Here is a 22,420-nt window from a genome sequence, read left to right on the forward strand (position 1 = left end):
ATGAGAAATCAGAATAAACTTGGTGTTCGTCGAGGTAAGATGTTTCATTCTCCCTTAACTACTTAACATTGAAAAGAACCTGATGTATTACCACCCTTAGCTCCCAGGGTGACAGTAAATACCAGTTATATTAGATGGCGTTCCCATACCACCATACCCTCCACAACCTATTCAGTTAAAGATTATAAAGTGTAGACACAAGTAGGTATATTCTAGATCTAGTGAATTAATTTCAAAGGAGAATAATCTGATCTGATCTCACTGTATAATTAATTGACCTCAAATACAAGTTATTGGGGATAGAGCCAAAAATGATTCATCAACCAACCAACTTATGTCCACTGCTGGACATATGTCTTCCCCAATCGTTTCCACACTTCACGGTTTTGTGCTGATTGTTGCCAGTTTTTACTAATCCGCCTGATATCATCTGTCCATCGTGTAGACAGCCTTCCTCTACTGCGTTTATCTTCTCTTGGGTGACTTTCAAAAATGACTGTTATATTGATTTTGAAAAAGCCTTTGACAAAGTAAGACATGAAAAATTAGTCCAAATTCTAAAGACAAAAGACATAGACAAAAGGGACTTATGAATAATAACAAACCTTTGTTCGAATCAAAGATCATAAATTGTAATAGATAACAAACCCAGTTCAGAAATTGAAATCAGGAGAGGAGTTACGCAGGGATGTATTATGTCTCCATTACTATTCAATGTATGTAGTGGATCCATTTTTAAAGAAGCATTGCTGTCTGAAAGTGAAGGAATAACAATTAACGGAATCTATTAACAACATAAAATATGCAGATGACACTGTGATTATGGCAAGCTCTGCTGAACAACTCAAGTTACTACTAAACAAAACAAACAGTTTCTGTGAAAAATATGGACTAAAAATTAATATAAAAAGGCTAAATATATGGTAATAACTAAGGAAACAAATATACAAACAAGCATACATTTTGGGAAATGTACCGATAGAAAGGGTTGATAAATACAAATACCTGGGAACCTGGATTTCAGAAAATAATGATCAAACAACACAAATACTAACGGTCAGGATAGGCATAGCAAGAAATGCGTTTGTAAAAATGAAAACAATTATCTGCAACAAAGACCTTATATTAGATTAGAACTGAGAATGGACAGCCTAAGTCTGACGTCATAAATGTCACAAAATTGGGAGGAGCTTATATTGACTCCAAACAATTTTGTTTGTAACGTTAAATTGTTATAAAAAATTTTTCATTTATGTGCTTTGTGTGGTAAAATAACACTTCATTTAGGTATTTCGTTAAAGAAACGTGTTAATTAAGAGATTTTTATTCGTTTTTGCTCAGGTGGTTTTTATTCCTTAGTGGTTGAAAATAAACATAACCTCAAAACTGTTTACGTTCTTATCATTGCATTAAATAAACTCAAATGGGCAAAAACTAATAAAAATCTCTTAACTGACACGTTTCTTTAACTAAATACCTAAATGAAAAGTCTTATTTTGTCACACAAACCACGTAAACAATAAATGAAAATTCCTTATGAGTGTTTAACCTTATAAACAAAATGAGAATGAGAAACTTTATGAGAAACTCCAAAGGTAAAATAATTCTCGACTTGGATGAAAAAAAGGAAGAATGGACTAACTATATAAAAGAGCTCTTCCTGGATACGAGGCCACCACTTAACACCACAAAGTATGCGAATACTGGTCCTAGTATTTTAAAAGCGGAAGTAGAGAAAGCCATCAAACAGAGCAAAAATGGGAAATCTCCAGGCCCTGACCAAATACCATCAGACTGGCTCAAACTTCTGGATGACGACAATGTCTCACAACTAACAAACATTTATAACCATATATACGAGACTGGCATGATGCCACAGATATGGTTAGAGTCTACATTTATTCCACTCCCAAAAAAGCCTAATACATCATCATGTAAAGACTTTAGACTAATTAGTCTCATGAGCCACTCTCTCAAGCTACTTCTTAAGATAATTCTTAATAGAATCAAGCAGAAATGTGAAGAGACAATGGGAAACAAACAATTCGGTTTCAGAGAAGAATTGGGAACAAGGGAAGCTTTGTTCTCAATGTTAACATTACTTCAACGATCATGGGAAGTACAGAAACCAATTTACGTCTGCTTTATAGATTTTGAGAAGGCGTTTGATAGAGTTCAACATAATAGGTTGTTTGAATATCTAGAAATGATTGGAATAGACGATAAAGATCTGAGACTTTTACAACATCTATATTGGTATCAAGAAGCTTCTATTCTGGTAGACGGCAAAGAAACAGACAAAATTTGCATTCAAAGAGGTGTCAGACAGGGTTGTGTGTTATCCCCAACTTTGTTTAACGTATACTCAGAAATAATTTTTAATGAAGCCTTGGAAGGACAATGTGGAGTTCGAATCGGGGGAGAAACTATTAACAACATCAGATATGCAGACGACACCGCGATCATGGCTGAAAATATCGAAGATCTTCAATTCCTTATAGATCGAGTCACTAGGGAATGCTCCAATAACGGACTTAACATAAATGCAACAAAGACAAAGTTACTTGTGGTTAGTAAACAAGACGTCGGCCCTATGCAACTAATTGTCAATGATGAATCAATAACAAAAGTTAACCATTTTAAATACCTAGGATGTTGGATAAATGAGACACTAAATCCGGATGAAGAAATTAAAACTCGCATAGAAATTGCAAGAGGAGCATTTATGAAACTTAGATCTATTCTGAGCAACTCTCAGCTGAACTTACAACTAAGAATCAAGTTCCTAAAATGTTATGTGTATCCTGTATTACTATATGGATGTGAAACCTGGATCATGAAGGTTAACATGATGAACAAATTAGAAGCCTTTGAGATGTGGTCGTATCGTAGAATGCTCAGAATATCTTGGGTTCAACGCATTTCAAACAGAGAAGTCTTAAACAGAGTAGGTCAAGGCGAAGGTGACTTAATGAAGATGATAAAAAAGAGAAAACTTGAATATCTGGGGCATATAATGAGAGGTAGCAGATACAGGATGCTGCAGTTAATACTCAATGGAAAGATCGACGGAAAAAGAGGAATTGGTCGAAAGAAATATTCATGGCTCCGAAACCTTCGTCAATGGACTGGCTTATCAACAGATCAATTGTTACATGCCGCACAAGATCGAGAACGATATCGGCAAATTGTTATGGAAGCTACCCACGCCTAAAAATTTGGGCACGGTACTTAAAGAAGAAGAAGGCAAAAACTAATAAAAATCTCTTAACTGACACGTTTCTTTAACTAAATACCTAAATGAAAAGTCTTATTTTGTCACACAAACCACGTAAACAATAAATGAAAATTCCTTATGAGTGTTTAACTTTATAAACAAAATTGTTTGGAGTCAAATATAAGCTCCTTCCAATTTTGACGTCAAGACTTAGAATGTACATAAGAGATCTAAAATGCTCTGAGATGAAGTGTTTTCAATACTGCAATATGGACTTAAAAGCTGGACATAAATAAGCAACAGTCACTTAAAATATGGTGTTACAGAAGGATGTTTACATCCACAGGATGGACACAGAAAAAAACAAACACTGATGTATTGCGAGAAACAGGCAAAGAATATAAAAATAAGAATGTTACAATATCTGGGACAGACAATGACGGAACAGTAATATGAAATGCTAAGACTTATAATACAGGAAAATATAAGAGGAGGAAGGGCTATAGAAACAAGCAGAGTGTCATGATTGAAAATTTTAAGGAACTGGTTTAAACGCAGTTCCATAGAACTTTTTTGAGCAGCGGTAGATAGAGTAAATATAGTGATGATGATATCCAACCTCCGATTGGGAAATGACACTGAAAGAAGGAGACAGAAAAACGTTTGACACATTAATACTGTAAATGAAATCTACAATATATTTATAAATAAATTACTTACAAGCTGATGCAAATGATCTAGAATAGATCATTTGCATCTACAATAATAGATCAAAACAGAAGTAAAGTACCTAGGCCCTCATCTAGACGAAAAATTTACTTAGAAATCACATATTGTAGCCAAACAACTACACCTCAACCTAACAGTTAAAAATATGAGCTGGCTAATCAACAGAATATTGCAACTTTCATTAGAAAACAAACTGACCATCTATAAAACAATACTCAAACCATTGTGGACATACGGAATTGAGCTGTGTGGTTTTAGCCAACCGTCCAACACCAAAATACTACAGACAATCTAGTAAAAGACTATTCATATGTTAGCTAAAGCCCCATGGTATTCTTTTTCTCATGAGCATCTGTCAGTGCGTCACAGTTTTTCGATTTCTTTCTAACGCATTAAATTGTATGTGACAGAAAAAAGGCACGTCGGTGATTACAGACATTTATAACATTCATTCTAGTTGTCGATAGATGGCGCTATAATCGAAAAAAATTATTTACGAATTATATAGTATATCTACGAATATAATCTGTACAATTTATAAGACTATACAAATCAAAGAAAATACCATTTTATAAATGCAATAAACATAATTGATTTGTTTTTATGCCAAATTGCAAATAAAATGTGACAACTGTCAGATTTAACTAAAATGCCATGTTAGAATAAATAATGTTATAAATGTGTATTATCATGGACTTACCTTTTTTTCTATCATTTGTGACGCACTGAAAAATGCTCATGAAAAGGACCATACGTATCAAACCAAACCTTTCATGCAGACCTCAACGTCTGTTTCATCAATGATGTGATTACTGACCATTCCAGAATATACATGAATGGCAAACCACCCAAACCATCCCATAGACCCATTATTCAACCCTCCACTGATTGAGATGCCTAAAAAGACTTTTGCCAGAAGATCTAGCTGCTAGGTGAATTCCAGAGAGTCGTCAATCAACTTCACCTGCCACAAGCCAAAAACTTACATTATATTTACTTATTACTTTATTGAAGTAGATTGTAGATTAGCAATGAATAAATAAATAAAAAATATCTTTTATATAAAATATATCTATTTATATTTAAAAAGCAAACAAATCAAAGGAACAGACAAGTACAAGTATTTTAGTTTTATAATATCAAACAAAGGAACACCGGAAGAAGATATAAAAAATAGACTAGGGCAAAAACGAGACTGCATACGAAAATTGAACCCGGTACTGTGGGATAAGAAAATCACCATAAAAACAAAAAGAAGAATATATCGAGGGGTTCGAGCGAAAACCCGATAAGTATCTACCAAAATTATGAAATCCGGTATTTTTATTTCTGCTGTAGTAAAAACACGTCTCCTACCACTGGTAAATGTTTTTAATTGATATTAACATTTTTAAGCACAATAACTAATAAAAACCAAACATGGTAAAAACCGTTAACTTATATTTTTAAATAACACCCACTCGATATACAGTCAGCGCCAACATACTAGACACATAGGAACATTGAGCTATTACAGTCCTGGACCCTTCACTTGTTGCAATGTTTATTTTTATGTCTAGTGACGTTTAGAACGTCAGATTAACATGACAGGGATGAAAGTCACATCTGAGAACGGACCGGATTAGCCCATAAGCATAGCAATTATTTACCTCCCCATGTGTCTAGTACCGGTGACTCTTACAACTTTACTGATAAAACACTTTGTTGTAAACATATTTATAATATGAGAATCCAGTAGAATTATTTATCTTCTTTTTCCTGTGTAAAGTTACTAATTTTATTAGAAATATTTCTAAGTTAAAAACTGATATTTAATTTTATCGGAGATGAAGATTACAAAATTGTTCATTTTGACAAAATATATTCATGCGAAAATCCAATAAAGAATTTTAGACTATGATGTGTGTGTGTGTGTGTGTGTGTGTGTGTGAGAGAGAGAAAAAATGGCTTGGATGCGAGTCCGTTAGCCACAGATTTTTATTTTATTTTTACCTCAATTTATTAGTTTTGTTATATTTATACGTATTTCACTTAAATGATTATATTTGTTTCTTTCAAGGATTGTCAAAGTACTGTCAAAGTATAAAGACGTATTTAAAAAGTTCCTCCCAAAACTTTAAATATTTCGAAGTTTTAAACCTTTTTGAAGGATCAGACAGGCTGCCGACGAGTTTGTACAACATCGAATATCTCAAAAATACGTATACATTTCGTAGGGCAGAAAAGTAAGTTAAAAAACAATTATAAAGAGGACCGATGGAGGTAAGTCCAAATATTTATTCAAATCTTCCGCTGTTTGATAATTCTGATATTGATATTGATCAAAATAATGAAAATTTACCGTGTAATGCCTTAAACGGCGTTTCTAAGACACCTAAGGCCATAGCGGAAAAGAAAAAACAGAACAACATGGAACCAGAACACGAAACAGAAATAGTAGAGAAAAGTAAAACTAGAAACAAAAATAAGAAGGCAGCAAAACGTCAAAGGCCGAATGAGAGCCAGGAAGATGAAGATTCAGTGGCTGAAATGAAAAAGCAGCTAAAAGAAAAGGACGAAGAAATTAAAAAACTCAGAAACCAAATCCATCAATTGAATGAAAATATCAATGGACTACAAAATACAATAATAAACTCTCAAGAAAAAGTAATCGAAACTATAGATAAAAGATTCGACGAACTTAAAAACGAAAACAAGACAACCGATATACAAATAAATGAAAAAAAATCGATGACAGCAATCCCAAAGAAAAAAATTGAAGATACTAATAATAACATCGCAAATACAAAAAATATACCCATAACACCCACAACAAAAACAAATGAAGATTTCCCTTCCCTGCCAAAAAAGGTCGGAAAAGAAAGCAGTGTGCCATCAACATCTAAGGTACAAGAACTATTTCCTTCCCTACCGAATAAGGGCAGGGAAGAGACAATGGAAACAAGCGAAATTGATAATATCCTAATCATTAAACAAAATAATGAAGAAAGCACTATAAAAAGGTCCAAACCAAAACCACCCGTCATAAAACTACAAACAGTAAACGAAACAGGAACAATATTGAAAATTGCTGAAACTCAAAAGATATACACAGACAATAAAACCTCCAAAAACGGAAGAGAAACACTCATTCAAACAAAATGCCCTGAAGATTATAGAAAATTTACCCATATCTTGGAAGATTATAACAAAGAAATCAAAATTCAGTGGATCGCCTTCCCATTAGACGAAGATATCAAGCCCAAAATGGTTATTAGAGGACTTCCCTCAAATACAAAACCTTTAGATATACAAACGGAACTAACAAATAAACATGAAATAAATACAATTAACGTAACAAACATGAAGTCTAGAAAGGCAGACAAAAAATCTCTGCCAATGTTTATAATTACAGTGGAAAAAGAAGACGTACCCAAAGCCAAGAAAATTACCAACCTTATGTACATGAGAGTAGTAATAGAAGATCTAAGAAAGAGCAACGGACCAACTCAATGTTTTAATTGCCAGGGCTTCCACCACGCCCAAAACGCATGCTTCAAAGACGCTAGGTGCGTAAAGTGCGGAGAAAATCACAAAAGTAAATTCTGCCAAATTCCAGCAGAACAAAAAGCAAAATGTGCTAATTGCCAAGGACAACACCCGGCAAGTTATAGAGGATGCCCAAAGATACCTGTCTGGGGAAGACCCAGACAAATAACAACAGAAAACAGAACACAACAACCTAAAAGAAACAATGGTCAATCGTACGCCCAAATCACCAAACCAACACAAAACCCAACAACAGATTCGACCATATTAATTTCAAAAGAACAACAAAAAGGACTGGCCACGATGATAGAAGAGCTAGTCATAAAAACGGTAAGTGAAGCGATTAAAAATGTAAAAATAGCACTGAACTAAGGCACGAAACTAGGGGATACCTGAAGATAGGCTCCTGGAATTCAGGCGGCATAAGAACTAATACAAACGTGCTGGACGAACTAATAAACAGATATGAAATGGATGTCGTAGCATTGCAAGAAACTAAACTAACTCATACCATCAATATCAAGTTTCCAGGATACGACATCTACAGGAACGACCATAGAGCAAATTCAGGTGGAACTGCTATCCTAGTGAGAAAAGGAATAAATCATACATTACAACATACGCCACCACTAAACACTATGGAAGCAACAACAATAAAAGTCCAGATGAGACAAGGTGAAATAAGGATCACTTCAGCATATGTAAGGCCAACAGATCCTTTAAACGACGACGACCTGAATGCGTTCCTGAACGCCGAAGAACCGTCCATAATAATAGGAGACCTAAACGCCCGATCCCCTAACTGGAACGATAGAGCTACAAACAGAAACGGTAGAATACTGAATAATTATCTAGTGAACAACGAAGACACCATGGTGATTGGGCCCATCGAACCAACATACTTTCCTGGAAATGCTCTACCAACCCATTTAGATATAGTAGTGGCCAAAAGCCTAGGACTACAAACAGACATCCGAACCTTAAACGAAGGATCAGCATACCACAAACCCCATACTCATAGAAATAGGTACATGGCAAGAAGATAACAAAACAACAAAGAAAAGAAACAAAACCAAGTGGTCTAACTTCAAACGCCTAGTAAGCATAGGAATTGGAAACATTCCTACAATTGACAATCCACAAGAAATAGAGGAAAAAGTCCTAGAGCTCGAAAATATCATAAAAGAAGCACTAAGAAATAGCACTACTGAGGAAGAATATGAAATTCATATGGGAAGATTTAGAGACATAAATCAGGAAATAAAAGAAATGATAAGGGAAAAGAACAGAGCCAAAAAGAGAGCCAGAAGAACAAGAGACCAGGAAGATAAAAATAGGGCAAATCGACTGAATCGACAAGTCAAACAGGCACTAATAGACCATAGAAGCCAAAAGTGGGAAAACTACATAAAAGAAATGGAGGAAAGGAGCCAAAATATGCAAGAAATATGGAGGCTCCAAAGAACTTTAAGAAACGATAGAAAACCCATTCCCCCACTACATGGAGAAAACGGGATCGTCTACACAGAAGAAGATAAAGCCGAGGTGATGAGAAGGACACTTGAAAGAGAGTGCACACTGAATTATCACCAAGACGAAGATATAGACTTTATCGAAGACGTCGAAGAAACAGAACTAGAAACGCCCGAAGAACAAGAAGAAATAATAAATCCCACATCACCAAGAGAAATAAGTGAACTGATTCGAAAAAGTTCACCAAAGAAAGCACCTGGTCCGGACGAAATCACTAACAGAGCTCTGAAGTATCTTCCCTCGAAAGCAGTTGTGTATTTGACAAATATAACAAACGCAATACTAAGATACAGGCTCTTCCCAAATCGATGGAAGGAAGCCCATGTAATTATGATACCCAAGCCAGGAAAGAACCACATATTTCCGCAAAATTACAGGCCGATTAGCTTACTTCCAGCAGTCAGTAAGATAGTGGAGCGAGTCATCCAAACCAGGCTCCAATCAGAGACAGACAGGCTAGGCATAATCCCAGAAGCACAATTTGGATTCAGAGCTCAACATTCCAGCGAACATCAAATATTAAGACTTACCGAATATATAGTAGATGGATTCAATGACCAACAATATACGGGAGCAGCCTTTCTGGATGTAAGCAAAGCCTTTGATAGAGTGTGGCATGAAGGACTGACATACAAAATGAGAGATTATGGGTACAGCGGGGCCATGACGAAACTCATCTCCTCGTACTTAAGCGACCGGAAGTTCAGGGTCCGGATAGGACCAGTTCTGTCAGAACACGGAATGCCGGAAGCTGGAGTACCACAGGGGGCAGTTTTATCACCCCTTCTGTATAGCATATATACAGCAGATGTTCCAAGAACACCCGGGACATTGATCAGCCTTTATGCAGACGACACTGCAATTGCTGCAAAACACATGAACCTAGATATAGCTGTAAGAAATCTACAGACGGCATTGGATACAATAGAAGAATGGAGTATCCAATGGAAAATAGCAATAAATCCAGATAAGACCCAAGCGGTTATCTTCAAAAAGAGAAGAGATAACCCAGAACAACAGCTAACATTGCAAGACAGACCCATCGAATGGCAAAATAAAGCTAAATATTTAGGAGTCACAATGGACCAAGGTCTAACATTCACATCACGTGTCAACGCAACAGTCCAGAAAACAGCAGCGGCCAGAGCGGCAATAAGAGGACTCACAGGAAGAAGAAGCAAATTAGCTATGAAAACAAAATGAAGACTTATAAATAGCATTATACTGCCAATAATTACATACGCATCTCTTGCATGGGGTCACACGAGTCAAAGTAACAAAAAGAAGATACAAACGGCACACAACAACTGCCTCAGAGAAGCTGCAAACGTGCCCAGATATGTCGCCGAACGGTTCTTATTTAGAGACCTAAAACAAATAAGAGTACTGGATATTATGGAACAAAAAGCCAGAACAAAATTTGCTGAGCTAGAAGACCACCCAAACCAGATCCTGCAAGATATATTAAGGTATGATGTGTTTCATAGATGGAAACACAGGAGACCCAAACAGCAAATATTATTTAATATATAATAAAGGCTAGATAATCGTAGCTCTATCAAAAGAAAACAACTTGCTCACCTTTGGCATCTCATTATATTTATTAATGTTGATTTTTATACGTTTCAGACATCCCTCAAAAAAAATATACAAAAACTTCAAAACGGCTTCAGCCACTAAACAAATCAATAAAATATTAACAATAGGCGAAAGCCACAAAAAATATTAGTAACAAAACCCAAATAACGGGCATGAGGGGCCCACATCCTCGAGCGCCGAGTCACCGAACTGGACATAGCCCAGAGCGGGGACTCGGCGCCCGAGCACGCAAAACAGATCGAAGATAAGTCACTAGAGATAGCGGGAATAGAGCGCCTCACGCTGGCCTGCATTGATCGGGGTAGGATTTCATATGGGAGTCCGTGTACCCAAGACTCCCATATGATAAGCACTTTGCTGATTGAGAGCCCCTATAGCGCATCAGAGTGCTATCGGGGGGTAAGTGGATGGTCTGGAGCATTGAAGCGGGGTGGAGTGATTCCTGCTTACGGGAGTTAATCCTCCTCGCCCCAATGAATTGTATCACCCGAATGTCATTCTCTAGGGGTGAGCAAGTCTCTCAGGCTGGGTTAAATCACTATGCTTGCTTGCTTGTTTCTTTCAAGTAGTTTATGAGTAATTTAAATATTTCCATTTTATGACAACTTAGTAGATATTCTATACTAATTGGAAAATGAACTTGTGTTTGTCGTAAATTGTAATATAATTGATTTTATATCTCTCGTTAATTTTGCATTCCAAGAAAATATGGTTTAAATCTCTAATCGAAACATTATCACAAAAACATACTGATGAATTAATTATTCCTAATTTGTACAGATGTGCCTCATATTTCCCGTGTCGAGTTTTTAATCTGACGATAGTAGAAATATCTTGCTTTGGCAGGTTATATTTAAATATGTATTCAGGTGGCGGAGGAAGTTCTTGATGTAAAGAAAAATATAAATTTTTTGACATGCTTGTAATATTTTTCCATTATTTTTTCCATATTTTATTTATTCTAACTTTGACGTCATTTATTGCATCTGTCGATAAGATGTGAGTTAGTATCTCAACTTTTTTTATTGCATCTTTGGCCAACTCATCCACTTTCTCATTACCCAGTATACCGGCATGCCCTTTTGCCCATATAAATACTACTTCCACTTTAGACAAATTATTTTTTATATTACATAAAATTTTTGATTTGTATGAACTAAGTATTTTCAATTGCATATATTGCAGATCTTGAGTCTGTTATTATCACAGCTTTTTCAATATTATTCTCTTTGATCCATTCTATGATAGTTTACTAAATTTATGATAGACTATGATAGTTTACTAAATTTCAGCACACTTTTTTCCTGCGAAAACCCAATAAAAGATGGCGTAAATTGATAATTGAATATTACGAAAACAAAAAAGGGGTTAGAATGGGGCCCATATTTATAATCAAAAACAAACTCAGAGCTTCCAAGGTACCACAGCAAATCAATTCTAGTAAATTTAAATTTAAGTGTACTGAAAAGTTGTCTGAAGACTATTGAAACTCTGTAGAAATTACTGGAGTATACTAGTAGTAGTCTAGTCTAGAAAAAGTTTTATTTTGTACAATATAACTGTTAAACTAATTAGGACTAAACTTGCCCCTAAAACTTCCCAAAGAAAGGAACGAACATTTAGTAAGAAATGTTTCTTTCCACTAGCTTACTATGAATGAATTCCAGTGTGTCAAAAGTTTTTTTACAAAAACGCTGTGTATATTCTCAGATGATATAATGAATGCTGTAGCTAACAGTGATTCTACTGGATGATATTCTAAAGAAGACAATAGCGGAAAGCGGTAACCAGTTAATAAAAATATCAGAAGATATTGGTTTGAATTAAAAAAAAAACTCCTTTTACGCCCTAAAAAGCAAAAACAAATTTCATCCCAAAAACCAACCATAGACTTACCAACTCCGGGCAATTTATCAAAGTTATACAGGGTGTTTCATTAATAATTGTCCATATAACTGGAGAAACCTTAGCACAAAATAGGAAGATTTAACCTAAAACACTTAAATAAAATGTAGTTCCTTATTGAGTTACAGGGTGTTTTATCTAAAAATTTAAAAATTATTTTTGCTCAGAATTTTAAAACTGTTCGAAGTATCCTTTTCATACTTGGCCGAAAGTGCGACTACTATACACCCTACTAAATTATGATAAACAGACGTTTCTAGCTACTACCAGAGGCGTACGACAGGGGATAGTGAATGGTTGACCCTTCTCAAATTCTACGCCACTGGAGGAATTACTATTTTAGTGCCATTTTTAGGTTCTCCAATACTTTCTACGTAAATAATATACTCTTCACTGGTAACGATAAAGTTATTAGTTTTCGAGATATTTGAAGTTAAATATGAAACGGCACAGTAATTTTGATTAATTTATGATATGATTCATATGATTAAAATTTAAAAATTATTTGTACCCAGTACTTTAAAACTATTTGGCTTATCCTTATCATACTTGGCAGAAAGTGTAGGCACTGTACACCCTACTAAATTAAGATAAATAAACGTTTCTAGCTACTACCAGAGGCGTACGACAGGGGATAGTGGCTGGTTGACCCTTCCCAAATTCTGCGCAACTGACGAAATTGCTAATTTAGTGTAATTTTTTGATTTTCCAATACTTTTTATGTAAATAATATACTTCTCATTCGTAACGATAAAATGATTAGTTTTCGAGATATTTGAAATTAAAAATGAAGCGACACAATACATTAATCAAAATAACCGTGTCGTTTCATTTTTACCTTCAAATATCTCGAAAACTAACGACTTTATCGTTAAGAATGAAGACTATATTATTTTCGTAGAAAGTATTGGAGAATCCAAAAATTGAACTAAAATAGCAATTCTGCCAGTGGCGTAGAATTTGGAAAGGGTCAACCATTCACTTTCCCCCGTCGTACGCCTCTGGTAATAGCCAGAAACGTTTGTTTAACGTAATTTAGTAGTTTGTACAGTACCTATACTTTCTGCCAAGTATTAAAAGGATACGTCGAACAGTTTTGAAATGCTGAGCAAAAATAGTTTTTAAATTTTTAGATAAAACACCCTGTAACTCAGTAAGGAACCATATTTTATTTAAGTGTTTTAGGTTAAATCTTCGTATTTTGTGCTAAGGTTTTTCCAGTTACTATATGGACAATTAATGAAACACCCTGTATAAAAGTACCCTTCCAAGAAGTGAAGCAAAGAAAAGGGATTTGATAAAGATGTGCCAAGAAATTATTTTTCCAGAAGAGATGCATGCTTAAATAACAAATTTAAAAACCGGTAATTATATCGTAGATCGAATTCCAGACGTAATGATGAGAGAAGAATCGAACGAGGACACATTTTACCTTTTAATTTTCTAACAAGAATCCAGATTAATTCTTTTTGTTGGAATAATATTATACAGTTAACTTTTATTTCATAATTAAAAAAATTAAAAATAAAAACCAATAAAATCAAATGTTATACTGATTCAACGAGGTAAAACCCGATAAATATCACGTTTTATTTTTTTTTTTGTAAATACCTTTTTATAAATTAAACTTAAAATACATTATTGTAACTAAATATTAAATTCTCTGCCATTTGGCTATAACAAATATTTGATAAAACTTCCTATGACGATTTTAAGTCTTCTTCAAACATCCTAAAATCTTTAATCGCGATTATCTCTAAACAATGGTTTTGTTAGTTATCGGGTTTTCGCTCGAACCCCTCGATATACAGGGTGTTTCATTGGGAAACGGAAATACTTTAATGGTGAATAGAGGTCACCAAGGCGGTTCTAGGTATACTAAATTTTTTGCCCTACCGACTTTTATATCTGAGTTACAGGGTGTTTTATCGATTTTGCTCATATCTTTCCTAAACCATAACTTTAGAACCACCCTGTATATTTTTTTAATATTTGGTACACATATCTTTCATTCAAAACCCAAACGACCGACATACTAATCACAAGAAAAATCCAGGTCGGTATTAACAAAAAATTATAAAATAATTGTGACCTTAAAACACCCTGTATATTGAAATTTTAAAAATCTGTTTGCATATTTGAAAAGAGCACAAAAAACTAAGTCTAATAGTTCGCTTCGATTTTTCGGCCAGACAATTTTTTGACTTTAATTTTGAAATTATATTGAATTTTTTTAAGAAATCCACATTAAAACGCAAGTATTATTAACTTTTAATTGAGGCTATCAGCGCAAAAGTGGTGTAACCCACATTTTGGCAAAATGCTGTTTTGGTGTAAAATACATTCGTTACATTATAATCTTCAATACAACAGTAGTGTAAGCCACCTTTTAATACCCATCAACGGATGGCGCTAAAAAAATCTGTTTTTGCACGGGTCATATTAAGCAAAACTATAGAGCAAGAGTGGTGTAACCTCGTTAAAGTAATCATGTACTCCGATCAGTGTGGGGGCAAAATAGAAATATTAAGTTGTCATTGATTTGCCAGTATGTGGTTTCTAATCAGGAGTTCACTATTGAAGAAATAGATCATAAATTTTTGGTCAGTGGACACTCATACCTACCCTGTGACCAAGATTTTGGTCTAATAGAAAAAAATAAAAAAATTTTTAAGGAAATATATGTACCATATAACTGGATTGAATAATTAAAACGGCTCGAAAAAAAAAACATTCAAAGTTATATAACTGACTGCAAGTGATTTTTTCTCTTCCAAATTACTAGAAAAAAACTTAACTAATCGAAGAATTTCAGTTGGTAAAACCAAAGTGGAGTGGTTGAAAATTCAGTGGTTAAAATTCCATAAACTTCATCCATTTTCAATATTCTACAAATACTCAAATAATGAAGAAGTTCTCTTTGAAGAAGTCAGTGTGAAGAAAAGGCAGTCAGAAACTGTAGTACAACTAGATGCTTTGGAAAAACCAACTATTGCTGAAAAAAATAAAAAAGACCTTTTTGAATTGTTACAGTTGATTCCGCCAGTACATCATACTTTCTATAATAGCCTTAATAGTTCCAACAGAGTCCAGGATGAAGTGTTTCATTATGGGTCAGACGAAGAATTACCATAACTATGTATTATTTGCATTGTTTCCTAATAAAACTTGTGCTCATGTGGTGTAACCTGTTTATTATTTCACATACAACCAAAATATGATACGTGCAGAAGTGGTGTAACCCACTTTTTTTTCTAATTATTACCTTAATTAACACAAAACTATACAGTTAGTGTAGATTCTAAAGCATTTTTTATAAATCAAAAACAAAACAAATAAAATAATGTTTACAAAAAAAATTAAATTAAAAATCAGTTTACCCAAATTTTAATTCCTTATTATCTCATAAGTAAGTAGTCTGGGGTTACACCACTTTTGCGCTGATAGCCTCAATTATAAATTACTAAATTTATTGAATAAATACTCATTTTAAAATGAATCAATATTTATTTACCACATTAGAAAGTCCCACTTATTAATCACAAGAAAAATCCAGGCCGGATTAACAAAAAAACAAAGTAATTGTGACCTTGAAACAACACCCTGTATATTGACATTTTCAAAAATTGTTTGCACATTTGAAAAGACCACAAAAATCCGAGTTTACAGATTCACTTTGATTTTTTGTGCAAAAATTTATTAACTTTAATTTTGAAATTAAATATATTCAAATTTTTAAGAACCCTGAAATTAATAAGCAGGTTTTTAAAGCACTTTTATTAATAAATCATTCAAGTTAATGAATAAATACTAATTTTAAAAATAATCAGTTATTATTTACAGCATTAGAAGGACTTACTAATCACAAGAAAAATCCAGGTCCGTATTAACAACAAAATACAAAGTAATTCTGACCTTGAAAAACACCCTGTATATTGAAATTTTTAAAATACGTTTGCACACCTGAAGAGAGCACGAAAAACTAAGTTTAATGTCCCGCTTTAATTTTTTGTGCAGACAATTTAATGACATTACTTTTGAAATTATATCGAAATTTTTATTAAGAGTTCTCAGAGTTCTTAAAAATTTCGACATAATTTCAAAATTAAATTCATTAAATTGTCTGGCCAAAAAATTTAAGCTAACGATTAAACATAGTTTTTGTGCTCTTTCAATACCTATGTGCAAACGGATTTTGAAAATTTCAATATACAGGGTGTTGTTTCAAGGTTACAATTGGGCCATGTTAAACAAAAAGCAACCAACCCTCAATTTGTAAATTAAGAGAAAATTAACTTTTTATGTTTTTCTAAATATTTAATTTTCCGTCGTATTTTTTTAAACGATAACTTCACTAATCAATAGTTTAATTTTAGAGCAATTTTATCATAGTAGTATCAAAATTATCCTAATAAATTTTTACAAAAAAAATAGCCATATTGAGGGTTGGTTTCTTTTTGCTGTTGGAAATATATCTAATAAAATGCAATCTGCAAAATCCAACCAACCCACAAAATCCATGAATAAAACCAAATAATTTCAGTCAACTCAATAATACCATACAGTAGAATTTCTACTATTAAACATAATATCAATACAAATAAAAAATATGCGATAATCAGTCAAAACAACAAACCATAATATTTAAAAAGTAAGATAAACATAGCCTTAATCCTAAAACTTACCATTTTCTGCAATTTCGCGAGCCGCTTTAATTATTTTAACAGTTCTTGATTTAAACATATTTTTCGCATTAAAGATTCAAAGATTTCTTCATAATATAGTAGATATAACACAACAAATATTTTAATATTTAAGCACGAACTAATATTGGTCAGTACCTACACGTAAAAACAAAAAGATGCAACATTCCAGGAACCGTAATCGGCATAACAATATCAACCCACTTGGCTGGTACTTTTCGACAGTAATAATATGTTCAGTCCAGTGATACACACAAACAATCCAAGTGGGTTGGTTGTCTAATGCGAAATCTTAAGTGAACTATTATTAAACAGAAATAATTTGGAGTAGTATTTTTCATGGTTTAATATTTAGAATGGCTTGGTTGCTTTTTACACAATGCAGAATACACATTTTTAAATCGATATGTGACATTATCTTGTTTTCCTCAAAAATGTGGGTTGGTTGCTTTTTGCATAACAAGGCCCAATTACTTTAAATTGTTTTGTTAATCCGGACCTGGATTTTTGTTGTGATTTGTAAGTGGGTCATTCGGATGTCGGAAATAAGTATTGATTACTTTTAAAATGGGTATTTATTTAATAACTTTAATAATTTATTGTTAAAAGTGCTTTAAAAATCTGCTTTTTAATTTTAGTGTTCTTAAAATTATCAATATATTTAATTTCAAAATTAAAGTCATTAAATTTCCTTCACGAAAAATTAAAGCAAACCTATAAACTCAGATTTTTGTGGTCTTTTCAAATGTGCAAACAAATTTTGAAAATTTCAATATACAGGGTGTTGTTTCAAGATCAAAATTACTTTATTTTTTTTTTGCTAATCCGGACCTGGATTTTTCTTGTGATTAATAATTGGGTCGTTACAATGTGGTAAATGAGTATTGATTAATTTTAAAATAAGTATTTATTCAATAGCTTTAATAATTTATAATTAAAAGTTAATAATACCTTCTTTTTAATGTCTTCTTAAAAAAGTTCTTAAAAAATTCAATATAATTTTAAAATTAAAGTCATAAAATTGTCTGGCCGAAAAATTGAAGCGGACGATTAGACTTAGTTTTTTGTGCTCTTTTCAAATATGCAAACAGATTTTCAGAATTTCAATATACAGGGTGTTGTTTTAAGGTCACAATTACTTTATATTTTCTTGTTAATCCGGACCTGGATTTTTCTTGTGATTAGTATGTCGGTCGTTTGGGTTTTGGATGAGACACATGTGTACTAAATATCAAAAAAATATACAGGGTGGTTCTAAAGTTATGGCTTAGGAAAGAAATTGGCAAAATCGATAAAACACCCTGTAACTCGGTTATAAAAGTCGGTAGGGCAAAAAATTTAGTATACCTAGAACCGCCTCGGTTACCTCTATTCACAATTAAAGTATTTCCGTTTCCCAATGAAACACCCTGTATAATACCACGACAAGAAGTATCTTCACTTATGAGTGTGAAAATTGGACAATAAATAAGAAAACTAATAACAAAATAAGAGCAACAGAGATGGAATTCTTAAGGAGATGCTGCAGAGTAACAAGAAGAGATAAAATAAATAACATAGAGATTAACCCTTTCAGTCACTGTGTCGTCAATTGATGACACAAGAATTTTAACTTAGTTTGTAAATATTACAGGATATTGTTATGGTATAGCAACAGTGCAGTTATATCACAACATCCAATCTTAACTAGATTTACGACCCGTAATACAATGTGTTTAATTCCAGTTGAACAAGTAGGCAGTTTCTCTGTTTACTGTTTATAAGACAATCATAAAATTCTTTGAATCTTACCTTACCAACCGTACTAACGTAGTCAAATTTGCGAACTGCTACTCAGACAGTTTTATAACCGGGTCAGGTGTACCGCAAAGTTCCATCCTTGGGCCTTTACTTTTTGTTATGTTCATAAATGACATCACCGATTATATAAAATTTGCCAAGTTTCTTTTATTTGCAGACGATTTAAAATTATTTCTTACAATAAAAAACGAACATGACTATTAATTTACAACAAGATATTCAAAATGTAAACTATTGACTTTTTCTAGAAAGCGAGAAATCATAAGAACAGATTATTTTATTAACGAAGTAAAACTTGAAAGGTTAACAAAAACCAGAGATCTAGGGGTGTTATTCACTAGCACATTATCCTTTAATGAGCACATTCTCAAACTAATTAATGATTGTTATAAACAGTTAGGCTTTATCCTAAGATCCAGTAAAGAATTTTATTGTGACACTACAATAATTAAGCTTTTTAATGCATATGTGAGGTCAAAACTCGAATATTGTTGTACCATATGGAGTCCCTCCACCATATCACATAGTGACATGATAGAGAGGATTCAGAAGAAATTTTTAAAGTCTTTATATCTAAAGAAATTTGGGATTTATCCTTTTAAGATTTCCTATAACTTACAGAGAATGCTTTTTGACACTGTGTTATTGAGCGAAAGACATAGAAATGCTCAAATCATTTTCATATTTAATATAATTTATCAAATCACAGATTCTCCTACGATTCTTTCATTTATAAATTTTAATGTACCAGACCAAAGACTTAGATGTAGACACACTTTATTTAAAATAACTCCAGAATACGCAAACTCTCCCATGGCAAACTGCTTAATGGCAATGAACGATTTTATCGTGAGTGAAGACCTTGACCTATATAATATGAAAAAGAGTACTATGTTACATAAACTGTGATACCCTTATTTATTGTTTTAAAGTGTATTTATTTTATTGTATTGTATGAATTGTATGTTCTTATTTTTTGTATTGACCAACTGTGTGTTTATAATTGACATCATTGCTGTAAATGTGCAGTATAAATAAATAAATAAATTTACATTCACAACGGTTTATGAAAGCTATCAACCCTACTCAAATTATTATAATTTTTACCCTTCTTAAACTGAGATAAATTGTGTTTTTTTCAAATATTGGCAGCTTCTAGGTGCAAATAATAAAATTAAATAGTAAGGACACTTCAAAATTTTGGGGAGTAAAGTGCCTTTTTCTCCCTTGAATGATTACTGCCCTCTGCTACGCTTCAGGCAGTAAACTTCATTCTCGGGAGGAAAAGTAACACTTTTCTCCCTTGTTATACAAATAGGGTCACCTAGGGTTAGTGTAACAGCAGTGTTAGTGTGACAACGTTAAATACTAATTTATATTGTGCTTTTATGTTACATATGATGTTATATTACACTTCTATTGCATTTCAACAGATAATTAAAAAAAATGTTTCAGTCCCTTCTGTTTTTTAGGTTAAAATCATAGTATTTATTTATGTATGTATTGTAATTCGAATTTAAAATTCTGATATATTGGTCCAAATTTTGAATTTCTTCAAAATTATTTGTATTTAATTATGATTTTTTCTCTGCATGGTATTGCATCACTTATTTTAAACATTTAAACTTATTTTAAAGGCCCAATTGTCTTTATCTATTATTTTTTTAGGCATGTCACAATAACCCCACAGATTTTCACACTGTGGGGTTTCTGTGACAGTGAAACATAGGTATGTAGAACTAATATCAAAAGAGCAGTTACTGTAAGTTACAAAAGTTACTGTAGAAATAATATCAAAAGAAGAATACATCAGTTCTTTAAACACAAAAAGGAAGTCCATTAAAGGAAAACAGAAAACCTGTTAAAAACAATCAAGAAAAAGTCAAAGAAAGATGAATCAGATAGTGATGAGGAGATAGAAGATATGTCTTTAGGGGAAAATGACGAAGCAGAAGAGGAATTCTTAGAGAGAACTGCGACACTAAAACCTGTAAATGAAGAAGATATTAAACAAGGCTCTTTTATAGTTGCAACTTTCATGGGTGGGAAGCGTGGTAGAACTGCTTTTAGGTATGTGTGTGTAATTGAAAACTTTGATGTCACTAAAGATGAAATAGAAGTTGTAGGATTAAGAAGTGTTGATACGGATAAAAAAGAGTTTTGTTGTTAATGAAAAAGACAGTTCATTTATTAGAATGTCTCAGATTATAGGAATATTGATGGATCCTATATTATCCCTTAATTGTGAAAGAATTCGCCGAATTCGGTATACTTTTAATGGAAATGTTGATGTTTTTGAATGTTAGACGTTACTGAATTTGTAAAATAAGAAAAGGTTCTCAATAAAATACCTACGTTTAATAAAAAAATTGGTGTTTTAAATAAGAAATTTCACATTTTTTTTCTAAAATTGTCAAATTTTTAAATGCCAAAAATTATTACAATATTTTTGTAATGTCTTTCTTTGTCACACCAAGGCACACTCAATCCAAGGTGCTTTTAAATGGCAAAAAAGCTAGTTGTCACACTATCCCTAATCCTAGTCACAGTAACCCCATAATGAAGGGATAGTGTGACACCTTACCCTCTTAAATAAAACATAATGTAGAAGGAATTTTAAAAATGCAACATGCCTATTCACTGTGCAATGATTGTGACAATTAACCAGAAAGTCTTCGTTAAAAATCTGAAACTGTTCAAATAAAAACAAATATATATTTTTTATTTTAAAATCAAATTTGCATATTTTTAGGTCACACTAACCCTAGGTGACACTAGCTATTTCATTACACTAAAAAAAGCGTGCCGAAAGGGTTAAGAAAATAATGAGAATGAACTCAGATATACTACACTACATCGAACAGAGAAAGTGTTGTATAAATAAACTTGTATAAACAGATTAGGGGAGCCCGATAGGACGAAGCAATGGAAAGAAGAAATCTACAGGAATGGGATTCGCAAAACAGAAAGAACTGGAGTGAACAGTTGAGTGAAGTAATACAGTGAAAACTGTGGAAATCCTTAGTGTAAAAAAATATTTAAAAAGCATCAAGCTACTTACACAACTTTGTTGTTATAAATATATCTTTTCTGGTCAAGTTATGTTTCGGTAACAACTCTTTCAATGCTTTTCCAATGGATACCTCATTACCATACACTGCAGCACTGTCTACAATTAAAATTGAATTATTTGTAATATATTATAAAACATATACATTTGGTCTATTGTTACCTATAAGTCGGTATCCAGCTGCCAGAGCATGATCCAGAACAGATTTGATCAAATCGTCACCGCGAACTTGGTAAGTTCCAACTAAAAAGAGTAAAAACGTAAAAAGTAAGGTTATGTTATATGTTATGTTTTGAATCTTGTAAATATAAACAAAAATTATTCTATAAAAGATTA

General features: G+C 32.9%; 1 protein-coding gene across 2 annotated transcripts in view; it reads right to left on the minus strand.

The window, feature by feature from the left end:
• The window catches only part of LOC126891868 (dual specificity protein phosphatase CDC14A-like), a 68,576-nt gene that overhangs the window by 45,902 nt on the left and 254 nt on the right, over positions 1–22,420 (minus strand). For both annotated transcript variants that reach the window (XM_050661199.1, XM_050661200.1), the window contains exons 2-3: positions 22,247–22,327; positions 22,076–22,183 (exon numbers count right to left, since the gene is read on the minus strand). In XM_050661199.1, coding sequence (XP_050517156.1) covers positions 22,076–22,183; positions 22,247–22,327 — 189 coding nt within the window. The remainder of the gene's footprint in view (positions 1–22,075; positions 22,184–22,246; positions 22,328–22,420) is intronic.

This window comes from Diabrotica virgifera, chromosome 9, assembly GCF_917563875.1.
Source record: "Diabrotica virgifera virgifera chromosome 9, PGI_DIABVI_V3a".
Lineage (NCBI taxonomy): Eukaryota > Metazoa > Arthropoda > Insecta > Coleoptera > Chrysomelidae > Diabrotica > Diabrotica virgifera.